This window comes from Neodiprion pinetum, chromosome 7 (genome assembly GCF_021155775.2).
Source record: "Neodiprion pinetum isolate iyNeoPine1 chromosome 7, iyNeoPine1.2, whole genome shotgun sequence".
Classification (NCBI taxonomy): Eukaryota; Metazoa; Arthropoda; class Insecta; order Hymenoptera; family Diprionidae; genus Neodiprion; species Neodiprion pinetum.
Genome location: NC_060238.1, coordinates 7,996,025 through 8,022,979, shown reverse-complemented (window position 1 = coordinate 8,022,979; position 26,955 = coordinate 7,996,025). Strand labels below are relative to the sequence as shown.

The 26,955-nt window shown below is 35.3% G+C and overlaps 2 protein-coding genes across 10 annotated transcripts in view; one reads left to right on the top strand and one right to left on the bottom strand.

Annotated features, from left to right (window-relative positions):
* The first annotated feature begins 324 nt into the window (after positions 1 to 324).
* Polr1F (RNA polymerase I subunit F) lies at positions 325 to 5,480 on the top strand. Its single transcript, XM_046636273.2, has 4 exons — positions 325 to 857; positions 1,029 to 1,171; positions 1,613 to 1,808; positions 1,900 to 5,480. Exons 1-4 carry the CDS (start codon positions 667 to 669, stop codon positions 2,855 to 2,857), a joined length of 1,488 nt encoding a protein of 495 aa, XP_046492229.1. The 5' UTR covers positions 325 to 666; the 3' UTR covers positions 2,858 to 5,480.
* Positions 5,481 to 10,079: 4,599 nt separating this feature from the next.
* Positions 10,080 to 26,955, bottom strand: part of cyc (basic helix-loop-helix ARNT-like protein cyc) — a 60,576-nt gene continuing 43,700 nt past the window's right edge. For 3 of the 9 annotated variants that reach the window (XM_046636266.2, XM_046636264.2, XM_046636263.2), the window contains 9 exons: positions 25,646 to 25,808; positions 22,900 to 23,082; positions 19,066 to 19,309; positions 17,102 to 17,240; positions 16,354 to 16,472; positions 16,198 to 16,280; positions 15,789 to 15,937; positions 11,938 to 12,085; positions 10,080 to 11,098 (listed from right to left, as the gene is read on the bottom strand). In XM_046636266.2, coding sequence (XP_046492222.1) covers positions 10,914 to 11,098; positions 11,938 to 12,085; positions 15,789 to 15,937; positions 16,198 to 16,280; positions 16,354 to 16,472; positions 17,102 to 17,240; positions 19,066 to 19,309; positions 22,900 to 23,082; positions 25,646 to 25,808 — 1,413 coding nt within the window. In that variant the 3' untranslated portion in view covers positions 10,080 to 10,913. Of the gene's footprint in view, positions 11,099 to 11,937; positions 12,086 to 15,788; positions 15,938 to 16,197; positions 16,281 to 16,348; positions 16,473 to 17,101; positions 17,241 to 19,065; positions 19,310 to 22,899; positions 23,083 to 25,645; positions 25,809 to 26,955 lie in introns of those variants that run through there. The other 6 variants (XM_046636267.2, XM_046636265.2, XM_046636268.2 and 3 more) reach the window with 4 other exon arrangements.

The window sequence follows — 26,955 nt, the reverse complement described above, 5'->3', positions numbered from 1 at the left end:
GGGATTCAGAAAATCTTTAAGTGGGAGGCGCTTAAAGTTCGTAAAAAACTCGGCTACACATCAGCCTTAATGGAGCACTTTAAGACCCCACTTCAAGCGTATGTGTAGACCAGGGATAATATAGAGATCAGTGGGCATAACTCTGGCATCTACCACGGAGTAATGAAAATCTTATTTTATCATCCGAGCGTTATTGAATGTTAATTTTATAGACCCGTAACTGCACCAAAATGTATACCATTCTTTTGCCCGTATGCCTCGACCCTTCTTATCGAGTACAGTGCTTGAGATTTTTAGACAACAAATAATGACTGTCGGTACAGGTTGGCTGTGCTGAAATTGCAGAATGCCTTCGGACCCGCTGTTCACATAAGAAGTAGCTATTCGATGTTTTCGATACGCAAGTCCGACTAGCAGGTTTTCGAATCCATGACTGAAGAGCGAAATCGCAGATGTACTGATTGTAGCTCGGTGCCATGGAGACTGTACTCTAGTCTCCATGCTCGGTGTAATGTGGGTGTCGTGAAATAAGTTAGGTTATGAAAATCAACGGCGGCAGAAGCTATTGATGTGCACTGCATGTGATTCGGGTACAAAATAAGTGAAAATACATTATACGGTGGTAAAAAGACGTGAGTACTGAGTTCTCCCAACATATCGCGCCAAATGGCAGGTAAAGTGATCGATGCAAAGACGTGGACACAGTTGGAGTTGAGAGGACTCCTCGAAGACGAGGATTCACACGTCTATTTCGAACGATGTAAAAAACACCTGGGACTCCATCCGTTCCATCTTAGTAATTTGAACACTGCGCTGAAGGAAATTTTGGGCTCTACGTTAAACTCCTACGATGCAAAGTAAGCCACATCGAATAGTTAAATAATTGAAGTATCATGAATTCATTCCTAGAGTGTAAATTTTATATCTAAGGGCTTAGTCCAGCTTTTAGCGTGTAAAACGAGATTAATATGTAACTATCGATATATTTCAATAGATATTGACAATGAGTGTTTTCTCATTTGTTTCAGATTAAATGGAATTATTCTGTCTTACAAGAATCCAAAAATATTAAATAAAGTGGCAACAATCCTGAACGACGCATGCTTCATTCACGTTGATATTGAAGCTGACTTCTACATCTTCAGACCCAACATTGGAGATGAATTAAAAGGTACCTCTAGCTGATACATCGAAAAATACGGAAAGTTGTTGTTTTTTGAAATTGAAGAAAATCAATGAGTTCTCAGGTTCTGAGTAACCAATATATTAAAATTTCTTTTGCTAATAACACTTGACAAGGAAAAATATCTCTGAAAGCTAATAAAATTAAGTTCTGAACAAACTTGATAATCGTGCAGCTGTGGAGAAAAATCATGTCCGAACACTTGACTATTTTCATGATCTTGCGTCGTTAGTTTGCATCATGAATTGAGCAACACATTTTCAAAAAATATCGCCGCAAGTGGCTGGGTTTAATTTTCTTACTCACGTAATCAGTCCTGCAAAATTAATTTCTGAATCATAAATGTGAGTAGCAAATGATATGCTTTGACTTATTTTTTTCCTATTTTGTACCAAAGTATGTGATTGGCGTATAAATAATTTTTTTTAGGCATTGTCAACAAAAAGAGCCAAGATCATGTCGGCATATTACTGAATAAAGTGTTCAATGTGTCTATACCAAGACCAGACGAAGATGAAAATTGGCCAGGTTTTTATACCCAGATAGGACAAGAAGTTAGATTTACCATAACGTATCTGGAACTCAAAGGCAGATTGCCATATATTAGAGGTTCTATGGATGCTGAGTAAGTAACAGTTTCGTGTCTGCAATGATAGCGAATGATTGCTTGAATAGAATTGAAATAGATTGACATAAATTCACTTTATTTGTCACAGGAATTATTTGCGGAATTGTAAGCCATTGGACGATACGTTTGAGGCTGTCGATGAAGATGATGAACCTGTAGCCAAGCCAAATGCAATAAAATTTTCATACAGTGACGAAGAGGGTGAAGAAGATTCTAATGAATTTGTTGTCGATCGTAAAAGCAGAGTAAATAAAGTTATTCACACGAGGGATGATAGTGATATTGACGAAAAATTATTGCCCAGAAAGCTGAAAGAGTTGGAAAATGATGACAGCGAGGATGAAATTCACGTGAAGAAGATGGAGAAACACAAGGCTAAAACTAATATTTCATTCCCAGAAATTAAGCTTGATTTGTACGGGGAGGATCCGATCAATGAGGACAGAGATATTGACGACGAATTGTATCCAAAATCCAAAATATTGAAGAAAGAAACTAACAGAGATGAAGTTCCTACGAAAAAGAAAAAGAGGAATAAAGTTAAGATGGAAGAAACTTCTGCAGACCTGGAGAAAAGTGTAAGGCATATTTCAGAAAACAGTGATGTGGTTGAAGAAACTTTGCCTCCAAAATCTAAGAAATTGAAAAGAGAACATATCGATGATAAAACTTATGTAAAAAAAAGTTTGAAAACTAAAGCCGAAGTTGAAGTAACATATTGCGATATTGAGTCAGATATGTATGAGCGAAATGCTTATCAGATGAAAACTGAATCAGGCAACGAGCAAAGTACGAAAATGCACAAAATAAAAGCTGAAGTCTTATCATCTGAAGCAGAGTCTGATGTAAATAAAACAAAGCAAAGTGAACTGCCAAATGAAAGAAGAAAAAAAAAACATAAAGTGAAACTTGAAGTTTTTGCATTGGAAAATGAATCCGATATAAGCATGCCGAACGGAAATATAAGAATAGAGAATGATTTTAGCGAGAACAAGAGTAAGAAGAAACATAAAATCAAAACCGAAGCAATATCGTTAGAAACTTGAAGCTACAGCTTAAGGGGGCGCCCTGATTGATTTCGATATTGTATATATGTCTAATTATCTAATTACTGAAATCCGCGTACCTTGAACGCGAAAACTGGGCTCAACAGCCCCATTCTATACACAACTCTGAACAAAAATACTCCAATGCATTTTATTTGGTGCTGAAATAAAAATATGGCACGAATTCCACGAATTTATTATTTCGATTTTGTAGAATCCGAGTCATTTCTTTATTTCTGCGTCGAATGAAAATATGTTGGCGTGTTTTTTTATCACAATTGTGTATAGAATAGCACTTTTCCGCATTTACTGTACGCGGACTTCGATATTTAGAGATATATACGACAACGTCGAAATCGACCAGGGCGCCCCTTAATTATTTACACAAATTTCGGATGTAAGATGAATAAATCAGGAACACGCAATATGTAGCCAAATAATACGTGCAGTATAGAATTACATATGATGAATTTTCATGCAGTTTTAAGTACCCCGACGAGAAACAAAGTTTTATTTGCAAAGGGTAAGATCTGGAAGAATTACAAACAATCGCACGTGCACGGTTTTTATTTTCTGTACGCTCAGAACCTGGTTACAGTAATTCTTTGCCTTTGCCTAATGTATATATACGTGAAAATTATTTAATAAAAAAGATTAAACGATAATTAAACAGATATATTACACCTTTTCAAGTGTATTTATATTCATATTTTATACTATACTTCCTAATTCGTGTGATACGAAACCCTTAATCAAGTTTTCACACTTTGTGAAAACGACTTGTGAAATCTTATATAGAATATAGTGAACTGTTGTATCATGCCGAAAATTGTAAATTATCATGCTTATCTTTAAGTGACTAATATTGTATCATAATCGTGAAAATGACTGTACTTACTGAATGATATCAGCCAAACCTACAGAATTTAGTACAAAATTTATTTTAATAATCTGAACGAATTTCGTAAACTGCATTCATTTCACAACCTTATACTTGGTTAGCGAAGCTAAAGAAATTGTGAATCATAAGTTTCCGACAAAAGGATGATGTCGGAAATAGACTATCCATGTATACAAGTAATAGTTAAAACTCGTACTGATTTGAAGATTGTGTAAAGATTTTCAAAAAATTCTATTGCCGGAAAGACGTACAACTTGCATATCTATAGCAAAAAATTTAATCGGTATTTCGCACATGTGAATACCCGGATGGACCGATATTTTTGGTAAAAAATTTTAAGATCTTGACAAACTCTCATGTATAAATTGTAACGTGCCATTTTAGGACAAGCCGTCACAAGGGCACGCAACTGAAGGAAACTCGCGTAAAACGTGTCCTTGGTGGGATATTTCAAGCGAACTCTATACAAGTTAGACAGTAAACTACTAGTTATAACTTATTCCTTGTAAACTCAATGTTAATTATCTTTTGGATGAATCGCGTGATGCCAATATCTTTGTCAATCATGGTCCACGACTCCGATTTGCACTAATTGCAAGCCGTTGTGTAACTGCATCATTTCCTTGATCAATTAATTCCGTATCCTTGAGCGACTTCTTAACTACCAAATAAGTCTCTCTCATATATCTGAATTTCTCTGATTTTCTCGCAGTTCTCTCTTAGACTGCTTATGTAATTTCTATAGTATGTTGAGCTATCTTTTATCTTTCCTTTCTTTTCATTTCTGTACCAGTAGTGCTTGTATTATATTTTATTTCCTGTACCGCCTATTATTTTTTATTTGCTATTGTGCATGAATTTTTATCGTAAATCGAGTTCCTAATTGGAGTACGAGTTGAAACACGTCTGAACGTAGATTAAGCCGCCGAATACTCCCGTATCTTTTTCTATTTTGTTCTAGCGATTATGTATCATTACCTGATTCTCTGTAATATCTCACCCAATTCTTCGTAATACCGTATCTTTGTGTCATCTCTAATTTTGCTATAATAAGATGTGTTCTGCATATTTTCTAAAATCTCACATATCTCGAAATATCGTAATCTCACGTAGTATCTCGTAATCTCACGTAGTATCTCGTAATTTCTTGTCATTTTTATGCAAAAATTTCTCTGTGAATTGTTTCCTGAATTTTTAAGTATCGTAATTCATCAGTTCGACTGTCTATTGAAAATCCTCTCGTAAATTGGCTTCCGCAATTTACTTTGTTTGATAATCTCTCCTCGAAGTTGCCGATTTTTGTGAATTGTTAATTAACTTCAATCTCTCTTGTCACTTTGTCAATTACCATCTACCGCAAATTTTGTCTATTTCTTTTGTCACTACAGCTCCGAGCTATCGTCAAGTTCGACAACTATCGATCTCAAGTGTAGTTCGTACTCTCTCATTTCCAATCAAGAGACTAATAATTACTGTAGGGTCATTCTTGGAAAAGTTGGTAAAATCACGTCGCCCAGTGACGTGTAATTTTGAGTACATTATTTTTATTATATCGCTTATACCGATCGACCTATATGTCTAATTTTCCTTGTCAGTTGTCATCTTTTGTTAAGAGCTATGTATCGTTTCACTTTATACTTCCAATAATAACGCGAGCCAATATTGTACGAGCTGTTAATTGTTGTTCACTTGTTGAATAAAACCTAGTGAATTCTTAACTGACTCGAAACTTGTAAATTCAATCAACAATATTCGACTAATTGACCTGTTAATTTCCTTTGACTGGAGCTTATTTATTTATTTATCGCTAGCTGCCTTTAACTACCGCCACGCTACCAGTTCGCGTTAAGTACCTTAGCCTAGCCAACCCCGTACAATGAATTCCTTGATTATTATCCTATCGTGCCGTTCCTTTTTGGCTAAAATTTGACGCTGAAGCGTCTGATACCCAAAGAGTATCTTTTTCTACTATTTAATTAAATTCAGGCTAGTTAGGGAATTGCGCGAAAGTGTCAACGATAAGTCCTCAACTGAGGGTAACAGCAATTTAACGTTACAACATCGAGGGATATTTTTCGACAAAAATTCATCCAAAAAAGTTGAATGTACATTTGTCGAAATAACAATAACCCACCTCTGTACTTATTCTTTCATTACACACATAATGAGTCATAGGAATAGTTATCATCATTCGAAAGCAACTCAGACAACACACATATTGCAAAGTTGTCTTTCAGACAAAGCAAAAAGTTATCATAAAAGTGCCTTCCCTAGGACGATTCGAAGATATGGATTTTGATTTGTCGAAAAGACGTATTTAAAACGCTTCGAAGCCTAATTTTCTTCACGTGCTTTCTCACCGTTGGATTGATCGGCATCTGGAATAAAATCATCGAGCTGTGTATGAGGCATGAGCTCGATGATTCAAACAGATCGCGCGCTGTCCATACAGAAGTCCAACAAACCTACCTTTGGCCGTCTCGATCTCAATCTGAATTTTCCTGGGTAACAAAATATTGCTTCAACATTTTACTGCCCATAAAAATCCAGACTCAGCGCGTCGTTCGTAGTCGGTATTTTTTTATTTGATTCATTGTGATCTACGAAACATTCAACGAGAAAATGAGCATTTATGATTAATAAGCGCCCAAACAGCCCAAAAATTGAAGTCGTCAGAAGACGCCTAAAGGATGTCTTATATCTTATCCGTCATTTTTTCAAGTCTATAAGGCCCCACGGATATTTTTTAGGCAAGAAGATATGTTTTAGACGTCAGAAAATGGGGCATCACACATCCGTTAGACATCTTGTTCACGACTTTAAGTTTTGTACTGTCTGGGTGTCCCTTTCGTTGAGTACAACCAGAGATGATACAACATTCGGTATCTCTAGTCAATGAACACCTTCAGATATTCCACACACTGTCTTAGTTCGCTGTTGCTCACCTAACCTTTGTAATTCACGCAAATCGGAATATTTGTATCAATTATTGAGAATTAGATGCTTTCTTGTTACAGGAATTTGTTAGCCTGGGTGGAGTCGATCGAACCAATGCTATGCGGTATACATTTCACTTTGCGTTTGATCAACTTGAACCATAACATAACATTGTATCGATGTGTGTCAGGAAATTGGTGTAAAAGAAAACGACTGTCTTCATAACCTCAAACAAATGACATCTTATTATTCGAGACGCCCTTAGGCCGTCCAGCAAAGGATGTCTTCAAAATATCTTATCTTTGACAGCGAAGAGAAATCACGAAACGTTACATTCGCCATCTTGTAGACATCTTTTAGGTGTCTCTCAGGCAAAACTGAATGACATCTTTCCGAATTAACATAGGGCGTCTTTTACCGATCATATAGTAGCGCAGCGTGCGAGACCTCAACCTAAGCGACAACTCCCAAAAATTCTGAAACGGTCACGTCATTCAGTCACCGAATCGGCGAGCTAAAGTTCAAATCGGGTCTGCCTATACTTGGGCAAGGTTTTCTGTAGTTTTCCTTGTCGTGCGTTTCTATTAAACACCTTGAGACCGCTGCATAGGCATAATGATGATCGCTAATTCATTCCCTCCTGTACCCCGCACAAGCCTAACGGCTTATGGGGACGTTAGATATACCCTATCGTCTGTAGCACCGGGACTAATCTCTATATTAGCTGGATGGCTGACTCCTATGCTTGCAGCACACAGCAGCTTTTGCCGATTAGAAGCCCCAAAAACTGACACTAGCCCTGTAATACTCGAAGTTAAACTAACGGGTCACGTGGTTGATGGCCAATCAGAAACAGATTTAGTCACGTGGTTCTGTCACTTTAACCAATGTACGTACACAGTAAACCACGTGATTCGTTAGTTCCATTGAGGCTATCGAAGCGCTGGTGTCGATTTCGTCTGCTTCTAATCGACTCAGGCCAAGGACGTTAGACAACCATCAGTCATAACGGGTGTTGGTAGTGATTACTATTATTATTTTTGTTGTTGTCGTCGTTGTTGTTCTTGTTGTTGTTATTAATGTTATTTTAGACATCTTTCAGACGACAAGTGTGCTGTCTGGGAAGTTATACATAATATGCGATATTGTCATTACTGTAAGTACTACCCCATTATTAGTATTTTAAATACAGACAAACGGATATTAATCACCTTGCTATGTTGAACTCGATTGAAATCGGTGAAATAGAACCACTGTTCACAGCCTTAGTCCTCTGTAATTATTGTACACGCAAAGAATTACCATTTACAATTATCCATTCGTCAAATATTGTAAGTAGCACAATTATGCGCTGCACAACGCGATTGGTAAAGCGCATGCTATTTGGTACTAGTCTATTTCTTATTGGAAATAAGCCCGCAGTGCCTTCGAGCAATTTTGAGTGTTGAATAGTTTCTTAATTAATACTCATTAGCTGACATCAAATGGCTCCCATTTAAAAGTGGTTTAACCACGAGTCAACCCTTAAATTTGGTTCCAGACATCTAAGGCTTAGTTTTTGATGAATTAATTGAAACATGATGGTGCGGGTTTTACCAATCACGCTGTATTCCAGTGATAACGCTTATCAACTTATTTATTGTAATACATGTCTACTTATAATAATTTACTTACGATAAAAGATACTAACTTCGGTATAACTTGGTTAACATAACTATACGACTAAACTTGCATGTAACATCGAATACTCGAATTGTCAACAATAACAGATCGTGAGGTTATATTAATTATGCCTACGAAATTTCGCAAACTTAAACTGACATCGTTCGATATTCTTTGTAAGCAGTGTTGTACGTAATTCAGATAATTTTAACTAAGTTAATCATCTTACAGATAAGTTGACCTCATCTTTTATTTGGATAAATCTGGTGTTCGTCTTCGACGTAATTTTGCAAAGATGAATAATTCGGTAGAAACGTCTTCCTGAAAGAGACTCATCGCAATTTATTTAACTGAGAAAAAATTTGTTTCAGCGAAACATACGTTATTTTGCGGGTGGCGAAAAAAATATTTCTCCTGACACTTGCTTGGAAGGTTAAATTTTTTTAGCCTGTGGAACATGCGTAAGATGTCCAATTTCCAAACAATGCGGTAAAACAAGATTCGGGCACGCGTACTATTATAATGTTACACTTTACACACAAGGGCTTCCTTTGACGCATGCGCATTATCGAATAACTTAATATTACGCTGCAAACTTAACGCTCATCGTTATCGGAAATTGCCTACTTTCCGCACTCATAACACAATATACTATTGTTGCTCGAACTTAATTTTACTTGATCTCGTCAAATCTTTAATTATTTCCCAAAACCTACACTGGCTAGTTGATTCCACGAAATCTTTCGTTGCCTCAATGAGAATCATTCGCAGCAACATATTGTTTGTTTTTTTTTTTTTACCTTCATCAAGTAATCTTTTTCGAAAGAACGATTCTTTTTCACAGTGTATTAAGGATGTCTTATTTTTATCGATATTTGTTTAATATCTACATGAAAGCGTGGACAATCTTATTTTGCATAAAGGTCATTGCGTGAGAATGGTGCATTGTGTTACAAGTGCGGAAAGTCGGTGATCTCCGATGATTATAAAGTTGAGAAGCAACGAAGGTGTCACTGAGAGCACGTAAAATTGGACGTATTGATAGATAACTTGCGCTCAATTATACAATGCGTAACATTAAGTTATTCGAGAGTGTGCATGCGCCAAAAAAAAACCTTACAAATTATTTCAGGTTTGGATAGGGAATTTGTGTCTTTAGACGTTTTTTTTCTCTTGCATTCAAAATATTCCATAATATTATTTCCCTGCTAAAAATTTTTTCTGCGAACTTCTCGTAATAGAAATTAGAAGATATTCCGAACAGATAAGAATTAAAAAAAAAAGAACTAGGTAAATTATCTGAAAAAAATCCCTCACGTCTTGACATCACTACGCACCAACTTGGTAGAGAATAAAAGATTTTCCTTTTAAAAAGTTGAAGAATACATGCTAATTGAAGACAAATAGGTAAGTTTAAATAAATAAAAAATAACGGAAAAACGACATTACAGAACTAGTCGAGTCATGTTAAAAAATATTAAAAAGGGTTGGCATGAAAGTAAAGACATATTTTGACGTATAAAAGATTTGATTTTACAGATATGTGGAGAAAAAAGTTTTTCCAGGGTTCACAATGTTCACATACAACATCTATTTTGAGTAATTATTACGTAATGACAACTATTCGCAGATAATCAGCACTTTGCATTTAAAATCCGATCCAATTTATTCATTGACATTTGAAGTAAAAATAAAAATGAACTTGTCAAAAAACGGAAAGAATTAAGAAAAGAAAGATTTTATTCAATTTGCTAAATAAAACTAGAAGGGATATTTTCTTAGAAGTATAAATTACATAAAGAGTAAAAAATTCAATCCGGCTTAATATTCAGCAATCATCAACTATTCGTAATCCCTATAATATAATCAGGTATGCATCACTTGACAGCGCACTATACATAATATACCGCATACATATTTATGTACGTATACACATATTATCTATATATTTACACATGTATGGTCATGATTACTAATTAAGTACTTACACATTTATGGAGATCACCCTATTTCGCTTTTTTGATAAAAATTCATCGCGTGTTGCAATAATTTTCTATTGTACAAATAAATATAACACTCGATTGATTGATTTATCGGAAAAGCAACCAAATAAACCGATGAATCGATTAAATTAAGAAATGATTCGCTGAGCGGAATGATTTTCAATTAATTGAAGAACCGATTAACTGCAAAATCGAAAAATCGAATTATGGGAAAAATTAATAATCACCGAATCGTAGAGACCTGATATGGTACAGGCGACACTTGTTTTAATAAACACACGCACGCACACACACGCGCACGCATACGCATAAATCTATACTTATATTACAATTACAATTATCTATCGTCGCCTGTACAACTTTGAACATCGTAACATTTTTACCATTAAGAGTATTATTCTGAAGTGAGCCAAGCTCGTTTTGGCGCGATGTAAAAAGCATTCAAACACCTTTGCAAACGCGGTAAGCGCACAGCGACAATCCTTCTTGAAAATTGCACTATTTTCGGTACATGAAGTTATCACATTTACATACGTTAAAATACAGTCTTAACTTATGGAAGCGGCCAGGGTAGCCCAGAAAAATCTACCGGACCTCCTAAACCTGCATCAGCCTCGAGGAGACTCATGATAACAGCCATCGCTGCCTCGTCGTTGCCATCGGTCAGTGTCGGATTTGGAGATTCGTTGATAATGGAGTCGCCGATCATCTCCATCATACTTTCGTCGGGCGAAACTTCTGAAAATGGTGAAACAGAAAGTTGACAGCCGGCGGTAAGATGATGTTGAAAGAAAAGTTAAACTTCGAAGCAAAGTGTCCTTCGTGTCATCGATGGTGTAGTTTCTTTACAATGCTACAGTCACTTTCTCGAACGGGTGAACCGTCACTTATGTCGATTGTTAACAAAGTCTAAACTGAAAAAAAATTCATTTGTTATAGTAACTAGAAAAATTCAGTAAAACAAGTATCTTTAAAAAAAAAAAAAACTGTTTGAATGTTGTTGGAATTACGAAAAACGAGGTACGCGTAACCATTTTGCGCTACTGTCGATCCTTTTTTGGTGATTCCAACGCAAAATCAGTTTGTGAGGTTTACTCTACTTTTTTCGTTAAACAAGGCTTTGACGTCAATTTATTGTTGCCCAAGCATTAAATTTTCGCAACTGTTCCAAGAAAATATAGTAACAGTGATCGTAATGAGAAAGAATAGAAACGGATACTAGACTTTCTGGCAAACAGTTATGAAACTAATTTTCATTTTCTACCTAGAACTATATTTTTATATTGTGGTAAAAAATGAAAATAGTTAAGAACTGAGCGGTAACCGGAACTAAAAATTTCTCTCAGTGTACGTATCTCTGATGTAAAAATGTGCAATTCTACACGCAGTGCTAGATACAAACATCGCAAAAAAAATAATTTGTCTCACGCGATAATTACAGCGCCAAGAAGTACATTTCAGCAATAATTGTTAGTCCAAATATCGGAATAAATTTTTTGGCATTATTATTGCGTAAAAAAAAAAAAAAAAAACGACTTTTCTTACACATCTTTAGAATAATGAGATTGAATTGCAACCTTGATCGTTAGATATGCTGCTCAATTGGACGTTGTTTCTTATCTGGGTAAAAGATGGCGTCAAATCACTGTTGCTGTTGTCACTTCCGACTCCGGGTACCGATATGTCTATTACTCCTTCGGGGAAAACTGTCGTCGATATTTGCGCCTGTGAGTTGATGGAATAAGTTATATATCGCTGAGTAGAATTTCGACGAAATCGTCAATGGACAGTTGAAAAAATAGATGAGAATTGGGAATTTATAACTTGACTGTTAACGATACTCGTATATTTCACTTTATTTTGTTTTATTATTCTGGTTAGCCTTTTTGTTTCTCAGTGTATCAATTAAGTAAAGTAGAATAATTATGTAAAAAGGTAATTCTTGACCGCAATATGATGAACAGAGTTGCATTCTTGGATATAACGAAGGTCAATATACGGTAATAAAATTTTTGTTAACGTTTCGGCCCGAGTGGGGGCCTTTCTCAGAACGATTGTTTATTGAAATCGATTTAAAAAAATTAGAAACCACTAATCAATGCGTACGAAATGTTCGTCCTTATTGTTAATTTAAAAGAAAAGTTGGTAAATATGAGTAGCTGGGAGAAGCGGATTGCTTTACATCCCTTAAAACGGCCTGCTGGCTCTAATAACATTTAATTTAATCGTAACACACAATGTGAATAAAAATATAATATTTCTGTGTACACACCATGCGATCCATCCAATGTAATTCATACATTAACAATAAGACTCATTTAAACAATTTGTACACCATGATTAGTAGTTTCTTATTTTTTTAACATAATTTTGCGTTGTAATTCATTGAACAGAGTGCTATTATACGGATTGAAGAATATAAAAAAGGTGATATACACCGTTAATCGTTGTAGAGATCACCAGTCGTATAACAATGTTTTTTAAAGGTGAAGGTAATTATTTAATTCGATTGGTTATATATAGCTGTAGAATTCTGAGTGTTTTTTGAAATGTTAATATGTAGTTTGAGAAGACGTAATCTTAATCTGCGTGAGGATGATGCGATTACATTTTGATAATTGTTTGATTTTCTTGTAGTAAATCCAGGAGCTGAAGATTCAAGACTAGACCGGGCACCCAAACTACCATTCTACTTGCAATTTCCAAAGTAAAATTCGTATAATATTTAATATTGATTGAAAATATACTGATCAAATTGACTATGAACTCGGAATTATCTAATCAACAAAAGAAAAAAATTCGTTTACGATACAATCGATGTTACGATTCTTTATTCAAACTTCCATTTTAAACATCGATTTTAAAAAAATTGAAATTTGTTTCTGCGTGTCGATTGGGAAAACTTTCATACTGAAATTGATTGTTGTTATCTATAAAAAGAGGGCAAGTATATGCGGAAGAATGAATCAATCAATCGGAAGCATTGTTATTGACAATAACGTCAACTATCTCGGTGAGATGCTTTGCAGTATTCACGATATCTCAAAAATGGCTCTGCCAATTTAATTCAGAGGGGGGCAAGAAAAATTATAGTCGTGGCAAGTAGAATATAATTATATTCAAAAATACCATCTCCAAATTTGCAGTTGATCGATTGAACCGTTTTTGAGATATCGCGGGCACCCCAAAACTTCATTTCATCGAGCGAAATAGTTGACATTATGGGCAATGGCAAAGCTTCGTATTAGTGGATTATAATTTTTTTTTAATTTTCAGGTGTGACGCGATCTATATACTTTAGTTAATCAAGCATTGAAATAAATCCTGACTGAATTGAGTAATTGGTTGTCGAGATATAAATTTCCAGAGTTCACCCACTTTTTCACCACCTATACTAGTGGAAACCTTCTTAAAATGATTCTTCGGCTCGGTACTCTTTTCGTTAGAGTTAAAGTGTACAGGAGGTCTGATCGAGTGTCACAAATTTACAATTCGCTTAAAATTGTGAAAAAACCAGCTGCTCCGATATGGACAGGTAGAATGCGAAAAGTTGTCAGATTTTCATGAAAATTGGCTATACGAAATTCTCAGGGTCTTTGATTTTGAATCCATGGTCGAAATTCGCAAATTCAAAATGGCGGGTATGGTATATTGAAAAAAAAGTTGAATTTCTCGTAATGGTAACCGGAATGGTTATAATTTCTCGAACGGTAGATCTTCTAGAAATGCGACTGCAGTTATTTTCCATGAACTTTCGCGAAGGGGACAAGATTTTTGCGTAAGTCGCCATGTTTTAGTTCTCATCCGTTACAAAAAGCAGCATAAAAAGAGTGTTAGTGAATGATTAATAAACAGTCAGATTAATGCATGATTAACGATCAAATCAATAATACGATGCTAATTTTTGAAGCAATGCATAATGGTGAAATTAATTCGTAATAATGAAGTTAATCCATTGTTATCAATTGATAAAATATTAAAAAATTTTCAAAGTAATTCGTAACTAAGCCTAACGATGAAACAATTGTTTATTCACTGGAACATCAATTATTACTAAAATAAAACTAATGAAACTAATTCATTTCTTGCAACTTTGCTTCAATCGTAAAAGTTCATTATTCTTTATGATAATTTCTAAGTCTCGAAAGAAGTATTCCACATATAATATATGAGTAGCAAAAATTCGAAAACTAACGTTCGTAAGCGATTTCCGAAATATATTTTGACTTTGTGAAAAAATTCTCGGGTAGATTTTTTGAATTTTTTGTGCTCGGGTTGTATTTTTCGATTCGAAGTCAATCCAATTGAGCTATTTCTGCGTATGGTGGGGTGTGCGGTGAGCGCTAAGTATTTCGAATAATTTATGATCGATTACCTCAAAAGTTGTCGTACACATTTCTCAAAAGTCAAAGGCCACCTTGAACTTTTTCGTGGTATCTTACTAAATTGGTACTATGTAAAAGTGGAAAGAGCATTGTTTTTTGGACGAAACTTTACCTATTTTACCAGATTTGACCGGTGATTCAGCCGATATTTGGAACGAAACTATTCTCTAGTTTTCCAAGAACGAAAATTAAATTTTAGCCTACTTTTGAATTATGCACCACCATCATATACAAACTTCTGACGAATCCTTAGTTTATATTCAATACCATCGCCGCGCATACGCTGATATTCAATTGTCTGTATTTTCGTATTGTCGAAAAACGGGCCAGGTAACCATGACTTGGAAATCAATGACCTTGATAATATCGGATAACCAATTTTCATAAAAATCAGACGACTTTTCATAATCTTTCTGTCCATATTGGATAAGCCATCTTGAAATTCAAACTTTGGACGTATGGTTTGTAATCAGCGACACCAAAAATATTGGAGCCGTTGTTTTTTTTCACAATTTTAAGAAAATTGGAAAGTATCTGTTATGGTTTGGTGCATTTTTCACAGGGTACCGTATAAAAACGCTTATGAAGACTCTTTGACTGCCAAGAACGACGCAACTCTTCCGAATATTGCAAAATTAACACGTACTTCGTAACACAACTTTTGACGTAAACATTGAAAATCTTGTAAAAATCTTCGTAAATCCAATCTTTTTTCGTATTATTTATCATCGTCATAATCTGTGACATATTTGGCTCATTCTTGGGAGGAATTCAAAATGTTTACGTAAGAAAATTATTAAATAAAATCGCTTCAAAAATGATTTTACCATAAGGCATGGGATAAAAATTTGAATTTCCGAGTCCGTTTTTTCTGTTATTTGTACGTCAACCGACTTTGAAATTTTATGTGTTGAAAGTTGGTCACTCCAAGTTTCACATATTTAAAAATTAGAAATTACTTGGCGGCAAGCTGATTTTTATGAAAAATCGCCAAGAGAAATTCATGCGTTACGTGCATTTCATGTTATACCAAAACAATTTACCTCCGTATTTCCGGAAGTAGGCTCCGATCCGGGATCTGGTGAGAATTCCTCACCCTTCCGTTGCGAGTCCAAGGCTTTCTCGGCTATTTGTCGTCCGATTTTACTCACCTCTATGTGATTTTGGATCAGTCTTTCTAATCCACCGTTACCTGGATTTGAAAAATCGTATAGTGGTGATCAAAAAACCACCGTTTTCATTCCTTTTATTACCATATCCGAGTGTCGGAACATGCAGAAGTGAAATTTGAACACCGTGAAGTATTTGAAAAGTGGTAAATTTTACATTGCTGACTATCAAAGCGTCAAGGATGGTCAAATTCATGCGGATTGCCTGGATTATCTACCTCGAGAGACGGAGTAGATATTCGATTGATACCTGTTGAATCAGTGGATTTGATGTCATAATTACTTTGGGCGAGATAATCGTAGTTTCCCTGAACGTTGGAGTCTTCGGATTTTGCCGCGCTACTTTCGACTTGCCTCGCGTCGGAACTGAGAAATGAAATTTCAAATTATTCATTGTCGTAGTAAAAAATTGGGAGATTTCAATGTTCGAACACCTTACAAAATTGCCGAGTTCTTAGCTATCAGCGACTCGACGTCTTTCGTCCAAGGATTTCGAAAAGACTTCAACTCGGACTGCATTCGGACGAAAGTGGCCTCTTTGCTCCTGAACCTGTACACCTAATGGAATAAACGATTTACAATTTTTTCATTTAAATTAATAACAAAACGGTGACATGGCGCATATAAGTAGCGAATGACAAGTTTTAATCTGGTGGGCGATATTTCTTGGTCAACTTTGTATCCGATCGACTTGAAATTTTGACACGATCTTTGAAACTTGTTTATCGATTCGATATCGTGTCTAGATTTTTTAATTCCAATTCCAAGATTTCTTTTATACAAATTTAATGAAAAATTATTTTCCATAATCGTGTACGTACATATTTTTTTTTTTTTTTAACATTTCAGCTTCAAATTCAAGCCCGAAAACGTGTATTTGACTCAAAAAAATTTTCCATCTGTTACGAGCTGGACAGTTATGTCAGGAAATGCGCCACCGCAAACGCCCTCGAGTTCGGCATCGTTCGCTACTTACATGCGCGATACCGCCATTTTGTTATTAACATCGATGAAAAAGTTAAAAAAATTTCTTAAAACTGTAAATAATGATGCTCTCAAACTCAAACTGGTCTAAGTGTTTTCGTTCGATTTAAAAGGAAACTCATAAAAATGGGTATGGTTTTGGACCGTCCAAGTTTTATCCCCTTCCCTTAACGGCGGGATAAAATACATGCTTGATTATTCACCTGCGTGGTTACTTTTTCCCGTGTCTGGAGAGCCGCTTTGTGGGACTCTGCGAGGTGCGAAATATCATCGCGGTGGTAATACTCGTAAATATTCGTTCCTAACAGTTCTTGAGGAAGAAAGCCGAGCACCAGTGTGACTCTAAAATCCGAAAAGTAAAAAAAGTTGTAATCATGTGCTATTAAAATTCACGAGTGTTTTGACTCATTCTCAGAATTGAAAAAAAATATGAAAATTCTCTTCGTGCATACAATAGCATTGATCATACTAAGGTTTTTCGATGTGGAGTAACATTTTTTTTTTTTTTCCGCTTGCATCTGAAAAACTTGCACATGGCAATAACAAAAAATCTGATCAAAGAAATATATGTCTTGAACAGATATTTTAATTTCTTTTATTGCCAGTCAGCCGCGTTTCATAACACTATGAAATCCGTAGATCAAACGGTGCAAAAGTTGTAAGCTCCGAAAGTCAATTTGACGTAAAAATTCATTTCTTAATTTTAGTGGCTGAACGAATGACTTCACAACAGAAATCCTGTACTGAGAGAAATTTTTAGTTCCGGTTACCGTTCAGTCCTTAACTATTTTTATTTTTGTTACCACAATCAAAGAATATAGTTCTAGGTACAAGATGAAAATTAGTCTTGTAGCTGTTAGCGGAAAGTCTAGTATCTGTTACTATTCTTTCCCATTACGATCGATGTTACTATATTTTCTTGCGGCTGTTGCGAAAATTTAATACTTGTGCAGCAATAAATTAATGTTAAAGCCCTTATTCAACTAAAAAAGTAGAGTAAACCGAAGAAACTGATTTTGCGTTGGAATTACCAAAAAAGGATCCACGATATCGCAAAATGGTTACGTGTACCTCGTATTTAGTAATTCCAACAATATTCAAACATTTTTTTTTAACGATACCAGTTTTACTGAATTCTTCTCATTGTCAGCGTAATGATAATAATTTTGTAGACGATTTGATTCTCTGCAAAATGCTTCCGGAATCGATGTCCGCATCGTTGAATGCTGGTCATAGGTAACAAATTTACAAGAAAAATCGACAACTATTTCATGTCATCTGATTTGAAAAACTTTGAATTTCGGAAGCGATCTCTCAAAATCAGATTTAAAACATATCCTGCCACGAAGATTTAGAAAATTTTATTTCTGCAATGTAAACACATTTCCGAAGTAAAAGCAAAAGTAAAATTTGCTGCTTTCAGGCAAAACAACCCGATCAATATCAGCGGATAGTTATTATCTACCGAAATAAAAAATTGACGCTGTTTGTGTCGCAAACAGCTCGTACGTAAAAGTTTTACAATTTGGGATTTTTAATTCAATCATACAAACTTTTAACACTCTTTTATCGTTAACGAATAAATAACGTGGTAATTCATCGACAGCAAGTGAGAATTTAGTTTATGGCAGTCATACGTGTTTGATCGGTTCATCTGAAATAATTCAATATTTCAAAGTTCGAAGTATAGTGTTCGGTTCAATATATGGTGTAGTGAGTCTAGCAATGACCGCTAAGCTAAAAATAATCGATGCATCGATTAATCGCGTCCAAAAAAATAATCGAACACGTCTCGATTGAATCGGCAAATATGAGTTGATTAATCAATTATTTTGGAAACGGTGCATATGAAACCAAAATTTCGTAAATTTCAGTAAGTATATAGTCTTAATAGCGCAAAAGTTTTTTGATGATTTATAACTTCGTTGAAAATATTTTTCAATTTCAAGTCAAACTGCATCTTTTATATTTTACTCGTTACGTCAAATAGGTACGTCAGTAAGTAAGAAAATGGTAATAATTGATACTCAATCACATGAATTGATATTGTATTGCGTCATTCATGGGGGTAGAAAACAAAAACCAATTATGAGGAAAAATAATCCGTTATACACGATTAATTCGGAAAAAAATAATCGATTATTTTTGGAGATTCTTAGCTACTGACCTCTGATCGACGGATAAAAATATTCCATCCACTGCGTGACGCGACACGAACTGTATCGTTCTCAAATGTGGTCTTCGGGGTGCAGAGAAAGCCGGAAGTGGCGGTTGAACTCGACCTACCGCAACGAGGCAGGAAAGATTGCACGCTTCTCCGTCGCCTTCGCCTTCCTGCTCTTCAAGTCCGATTTTCGCCGTAGCCCAAGTCTTCAAGTATCCGGTGCACTGAATGACGCAATACTTACAATCTGGAACGAGTATCAAGGCTTACAATTGTTAGGTATTGGGATTGTCACTTTGCAAAGCGTCATCTGGTGGGCAAAAATGAAACTAATGAAACCAGGCTGACAGATGACCGTTGACCGTGTTTTTTCGCTTATTGATGGCAGAACAGGCATATTATTGATTACGTTCAATTTATTTGTAACACATGAGTAATTTGAAACTCCGATAAATACGATTTGGCTCCATTGAAATTGAAAACTTAGGTTATGTGGTGATAAAATGGCGCCGATAACCAGGCACGGACGTCATGAGGACATTTTCCAATAGCTATCGATGACAGTGCGAATTTACACGAAAAATTAGTGTATTACGTTACGAGTGAGGAAAATGGGCGATTTTTGATGGTTGTGAAGTTTGCAGCGTCAGAGGCAAAGGCAACCCTGATGAGAATTATTTTTACGATATTCTACGAAAACACGGTAAAACAGAAAATTGTCAAGTTTTCTAGAGAATTCTGTTGCGTTGGGGCCGTTCAATTTCCTAAAAATCGTCTCAAGTTAATCTGCAAGAAATCATGGTGCTGGTGACCATTCGTTTGGGCGATGCATATCATTAGAACCGACATCCGTTACCGCCACAATTGTCAACGATCAAACGTGACTAAAGAATGAAGAATTCCTAACTAATGATCGCTAATGTCCAATGTCGAAAGGACTACGGATCGTAATCGGATCAACGCTGTTCCCGCGCCGAGTGAAAAATGTTAAGCCAGCTAATCTAGAGTACTTGAATTCATGGTTTTTTCCCGGTTATTGGAAGGTTTTCATCCAACGTTTCTTGAAAACCATAAGAGAAACGGTATTTCAGATTCAGATAGACTGTTGGCAGTGTCGGAAACGACGACAAAATAATAATGTCAGTGTTGAAAAATTATAAAACCCGGGAGAATGGAATGAAGTGGATGTAAAAGGTGTCCCGAAATTCACGCGAGATTTGAATTTTGCACCATTTGCGCCGTCAAATGTTGCCACCAAAACTCAAAAGACAGCGTGTCAGCTGACAGTTCGGGATTATTAAATATGGTGCGTTACTAAATTTTTCAATCAATCTCTTCACAGTCGATGAAGTTAAATAACTATTCCCACCATATTTTGTACAAAAATTGGGAACTGTAGCTGCCAAACCTTCATTATTTTTGTTGGAATATTGAGTATTAAGAAGTTCCCGCTAGAGAGCAAAAGTCAACTATCGTTAAGGAAGTGGCGCCATCAGTGGCATGAGATATAATCCACTGTTATGATCTTTCCTTTTCTTTGTTTTCTTTTGTAGGCTCTTGAGAGGTGGTACTCTCTATGCCGTGTAACGGACAAGATCATAAACAAAACCTCTCCTGTAACCACTATTCAAATTATTTCATTATTCAATAAAAATACTATTATTTCTGAAATAAAAGTGCACCTTTATTATCCTGCATAAAAATCCCAAAATTTTTAAAAACACTTCTGAAGAATAAAAAACGCGTTGTTCTTTCGTTTAGCGCTCCATTTTTACTAAACTCTGAACCGTCAGCTGTCTCTTGTTTCTTAGTGGCAACATTTTTCCGCACAAATGGCGGGAAATTCAAATCTTGCGTAAAGTTCGAGCCACCCTATGATAGCTCAAAAAAGAGCATCAACTGTACCTCGTACCTTTGATTTCATATAAACGTAAGTCGATATTCGGTTAGGTAGACCCGAAACTGAAATGTAGAGCCAGACACGCGTGTCCTTGGAGAAAGGGAGACTGTTTCATTGAGTACAAGGCACATTCTGTTCCGTCGTCGTATTTTTCATTGCTCAATCACGCGTTGCACATTGTGCTAGTAAGCGATGCGAGACAAGGGTGCGAATGCACAGTGCATTCGCGATGTTCCCTCTGAGAAGAACTTTTCTGGTAGAACAAGATTCCTACTATTTCTACGAAAATCTCTGCATCTATTCAGGGAATTATTAATACGTGTTGGTAGTTAATGAACAAAAATTTTCCTGTAATTTAGTAGTTTCTTATACATGACGTTGTAGAATGACTTTCTCTTAACGAACAGAAGTTTTCGTGTAATTTCGTAGTTCTTCATAGGTGAAGATGTAGAATGACTTCCTTTTTCAGAATTAATTATGGATATAATTTTTTGTCGAATATCGTAGAACTTCAGTTCAGAAAAACATATAGTCTTTTTTTTTTTATTCGCAACATTCACGCATTGAGACAAGGTAGGTTCAAAAATATACGACATATTCCCTGAATACGTTGAGATTGTACTTGAAAGATGAGAAGAGATGTCTTTGAATACAGACCCATGAACTGCTGGGTACTTGACTTGTCTCAGTTGAGTTTTTTGAAGTTATACTTCTTTAGGCGCGTTATGAAAAACTGATGAGAGTGAAATTTCAGGATGCGCGCGCATCACTGTAACACAAAACTGTAACACAAAATTAACAGGATGAAGTTGCCCACTCAACCGAATTCATGCGCGCGCATCACTGTAACACAAAATTAACAGGATGAAGTTGCCCACTCAACCGAATTCATTAAGTCTCGAAAAAAAGTTAAATATTTATCCACATGGTTTTAGTTTTTACAGTCACAACACGTGTTTTATTTTCATACAAGTGCGAATTATATATGTGGCAATAAAATATATTCAGTAGTGATTTAAATTGAATATTTGGATTAATATTATTTACTATTTGTGAATATTAGTGAAAAAATTGTGCTAAAATACTTTTTCAAGTGCTCCAATATAATTGAGATTAGTTATCCGTATGTATTATTTATTGATATAAATTAAAATATCATTATTTAATATAATTAATACTAAATATTATTTAAATTATCAATGTTGAATATTTATTATTGGTTTTTTAATATTTACAAAATAAAGAAATCAATTTAATAGAACATTTAATAAAAAGTTCGTGACGAAAATTTAATAGATTATTTAAATATAATGTAAGACATCCGTTATTTGTTTTATTGTTTTTTATTACATACTTCTTTTCTTTATCATTGTGTGACAGAAGATTTTGACATGTTGTGTATTTTTTAATGATGCCAAAGAAGTATAACTTCTCACGCGTGTACATAAGTACACGCACCCATTTTTTTTTTTTTTTTGAGAGTGATGCGACATCTAGCAATGGTTCAAGAATAGTATTCCGTATACTTTTTTGTAGATATTGTTATTATTATTACAGAGAATCCTTCCGAGAAATTGAATTTTTATCGCAAAATTACCACGAGAAATAATTTATTCGTTTTCGAACTGTAGATTTCCTCAACACTTCTTGTACGTATAAGAACTCGCAGTTTTCAAGAATAATACATACAAAACTACAAATATTTTATCAAATTGTAGGTTTCTGTATACGTTTATAAAATTCTATAATAGTTCACGAAATTTTATTTTCATCGTCAAGGTCGGTAAATATTCAATTTTCGTCGTAGAAAACTAACGTCTTACAGTTTTCTGCGTATAATCTCTCAAAAAAAAAAAACTATTTTTTATTTTTCCGTGATTTCGTAAAAGTGTGGGTATCGTAAAAATTATTTTTACACGCGTTCGCACAAGGCTCACCATTATTCTGCTGTTTCTTACGCCGATGACATCCGGTCGTCGTGTCTGCTTCCTCCTTCACCTTAGGATCCCCGCATCGCGTGTTCTCCAGTTTTCGCTTCATTCGACAGAAAAAAGATCTTCGAGCCCCCGGACAGAGCATCGACACGTCGTGTGGTATGTCAGTCTTGACTGGGAGCATGGCTAAAACAACAAATTAAGTTCGGTCAGCAATTTTGCGGATCTCATCATCATCGTAAGCGACACGCAATATTATATTTTTCTATACCGTGGACTACATAAACTGCGATCACAAAACTTTGCTGCTGAAGCTTAAATTTCAACAACTTTATAGAAACCATATTAACGGACAAATGATGCGTAACGCCAAATTTTCACGAATGACAGATCGGTTTATTCTTACCTAAATGCCAAACTTTGAATTTCGACGGAATGTAATATCATCTGTTCTGAAAACTGTTTGAAAATATTTTTTATAAACGGAAATTAATTTCTCAACCACGCTTGATAAACTTTCTTTATTCTAATCGCAAGTAAATGATACTGAAGATTACATTTTGCATCGATGAGAATTTCACTGATTTTCTCGATGATTGCATATCAGTCTACATCGAATGAAGGCAACAGAAAAATTCTAAACATATTGCAGGGAAAGCGAAGATCACCGAGCAATCAACAAGCTATTGAACAACTTTCGCAAGCTGTACATACATATTATAATAATATTATACGAGGCCACGGAAGATATTTCCATGCTATTTGAATACGGCTGCTTATCCGTGTGCATTCGATATTTTTCAACTCTGCGTCGTTGCTGCCTGCAGTGCTCAGGCTGACATTTAGGCAGAAAAGGCAAACGCATGCCTGGAACGTGAGGCGATTTAACCGTGCTAAACCATGTGTGCAGCGACCCATTCCGCATCTCGTGGAGAATGTTCGGTCAAGTTGAAATTCATTGCTCCAGGTATATCTGGGTTTATAACGTACGGACACATACTATGTGTCACGGGCTCAGATGAAAGTAGGAATTCTCGCGCATTGAATCTCTGTCGGTGGAGGAACGGTTACACAATTTACATATCCGTCGACGTGATCCTCTTGTCAATGTTGGAGCTGCTCGATTGATTGGTACATACACGGAATTTAGTATCCGTAGTACAGTCGCAATAGGTCTGAGTTAAAATATTCGTGACAACGGTTGAATTTCTTTTTTTTTTTTTTACGGAGTTTTCGACACTCGGGAACTGAAATCTGAAGCGATTTTTGAGGTGCGTAGCCGGCGTTTCGAGAAAACAGCAAAATATGAAGTTTTTTGCGTTTTACTTGAAAACTGCTATCGATAGATGAAAAATGACTTGACCATCGTGTAGAGCGGAAAATTTTACGTCGAATTGGGTCCTCATATGTCGGAAACTAAGTCGGATTAATAAATTAAGAAAAAATAAATCGTTTCACCAAAATTCTCGAGATCTCGTCGATAAGTAGAATTCCTTTTTTCTTAACTTTTTAATCCCACTCCGTTTCCAACACACGAAGACACAATTCGTTGTAGATTTTTCCGCTTTACACGATTGTCAAGTCATTTTCAGCGAAAAAACTTCAATTTTTGCTGTTTTCTCGAAATGCTGGCTATGCAGCTCAAAAATGACTTCAATTTTGAGTTCTTGACGGTCGGAAACCCCTATGCACAAAAATGCAGCCAGTTTGCAAATATTTTTGATTCACACCTATATTGACTGCACTATCTGGGAATTTTCGAGTCGATAAATCCCGTTTGATGAGATAAACGTAAGCCTTGAAATAGGTGTAAGAGTATCTTCAAATTAAAATTTGGGAAAATTTCGGAACAAGTGAACTGTGTTTTTCAGAGAATATAGTCACATTTTATACGCAGAACTACATTTTTTGATTATAGCGCAGGTTAAGTGGCGTGTAGCAAACGAAAACTAATATTTCTCTAGGTACACTGAGAAAAATTTCATTTGTTATAGTAACTAGAAAAATTCAGTGAAACAGATATCTTCGAAAAATTTCGAAATTGTTCTCTTATCTAGAAACAGATATCGTAAAAAAAAACTGTTTGATATTGTTGGAACAACGAAAAACGAGGTACGTGTAACCATTTTGCGCTATTGTCGATCCTTTTTTGGTCATGGCAACTCAAAATCAGTTTGTGAGGTTTACTCTACTTTTTTAGTTAAACAAGGCTTTAACGTCAATTTATTCTTGCACAACCATTACATTTTTGCAACAGTTGCAAGAAAATATAGTAACAGTGGTCGTAATGAGAAAGAATAGTAACGGATACTAGAATTTCTGGTAACAGCTACAAAACCATTTTCATCTTGTACCTAGAACAATATTTTTCGATTGTTGTAAAAATTGAAAATAGTTAAGGACTGAGCGGTAACCGGAACTAAAAATTTCTCTCAGTGTACGCGTCTTAGCGAACCGAGGAAATTATGAATACATATCCTAAAAGCAAGTTGCGAAAAATGTGTTGATTCCAATGAAACCCTTAAAAAATTGGCATTTGCAAACTGGCAAAACCTTTTATTGCGAATATTGAATTTTTTTTTACGGATGTGACGAGCTTTCATGTAATGGCGTTATAATTAATTGAAGCCTTACAAGCCACCTTGCGATACAGTGATTACCGAGTTATGCACTCTTCACTCCCGCTAATTGATAAAATGAGCATCACCTTTTCATACTTACGACATATAAATCGTATAAATTTACTCACTCTTAACGTCGATCAAGCGCTCCCTCGGGCTCAGATTGGAGGAGGAAAGCTGTTCTTTGACCTTAGCGACGTCCTTGGGATGCAGGATGTCGAACCAGTTTTGACCCATTAAGTCACTCTGCGGGAACCAGCGTTTTGTATCAAGTAAAGTTGCAATTGTCGTCTAGGAAAGTAGATGACAATATAAAAGAAATTTTTTTCATGTCCGTCGGTGCAAGGACGACGGAATAACCTTGAAAGGAACGATTCCTGCTCCTTGTCAACGATTTGTGAGTTTCGGTTGCGAGCATTTAATAATGTAGCATTCCATATCAATTCGACTAATTTTTTACCCCCTACCAATCTTTAAATTAAAACGTTCTTAGATGAAAATTTATGGTTTATATGTATTTGGGTTGTCCTCATTTGGCAGTCTGTAAAATTTTTATTCAGTTGCTCCCAAATCTGTTGCAAATATTAAAAAAAAAAACTGTGTAAAGTTTCAATCCGCTACGTCAACTGGAACACGTGCCTTAAAGCTCAGAAAGTCTCAAATGAAAAATACACGTAGTTTAAGTAGTTTTTATAAACAGTTACTTCGTTTCTTATGACTTTGGTGAAAATTAAAGGAACAATTTGAAATTTGGCAGAGTTGTCAATGCTTATAATTATAGGAACAAGCCCTGAAAATTTCAAATCCTTACAATTATTGTTCACTTGCATATAATCTTAATAAAAATAATTATCATAAAATTTTGAAATTTTCACGGCTTGTTCCTATCACTACAAGCAAAAACTCTGCCGAGTTTCAAATCGTTCCTCCGAAGATATCAACAATTAAAAAAAATTAGTTTGAAAATTTATTGGAACTTTCGAAATAATTAAATTATGGTGCACTTCATTCGGTTCTAATGTTTTTATACTCATTTTGCTCGCTTACGAGATTCCTAAAGGTTATTTGCAAGACGTTAGAAAAAAATTGTAGATTACAAGTTTATAATTATAATGCGCACACATAACTACGCGTAAATTTTTTTTCTACTTGCAAAGTAAATAGAGGCTAAAAACTCAAAAATTGGATTAAAAGCACCGGAGTTGAATTATCTTGAATGTTGTACTTAGAGAACTTGTTCTCAAATTATAGCTATCTGGCAATTAGCTTGTGTTCTTCGAATTCGTTACAAATTCATCTTTATCACAGAATAGAAATGTTATTTCATTCATCTTGCACTATCACATGCCGAATTAAAATTGTGCGAGATTTTTCGAACGGTTTCAACCTGAAGTGAAATCATTTGACTTTGACAGTGAAAAATTCTATGTTTACTATT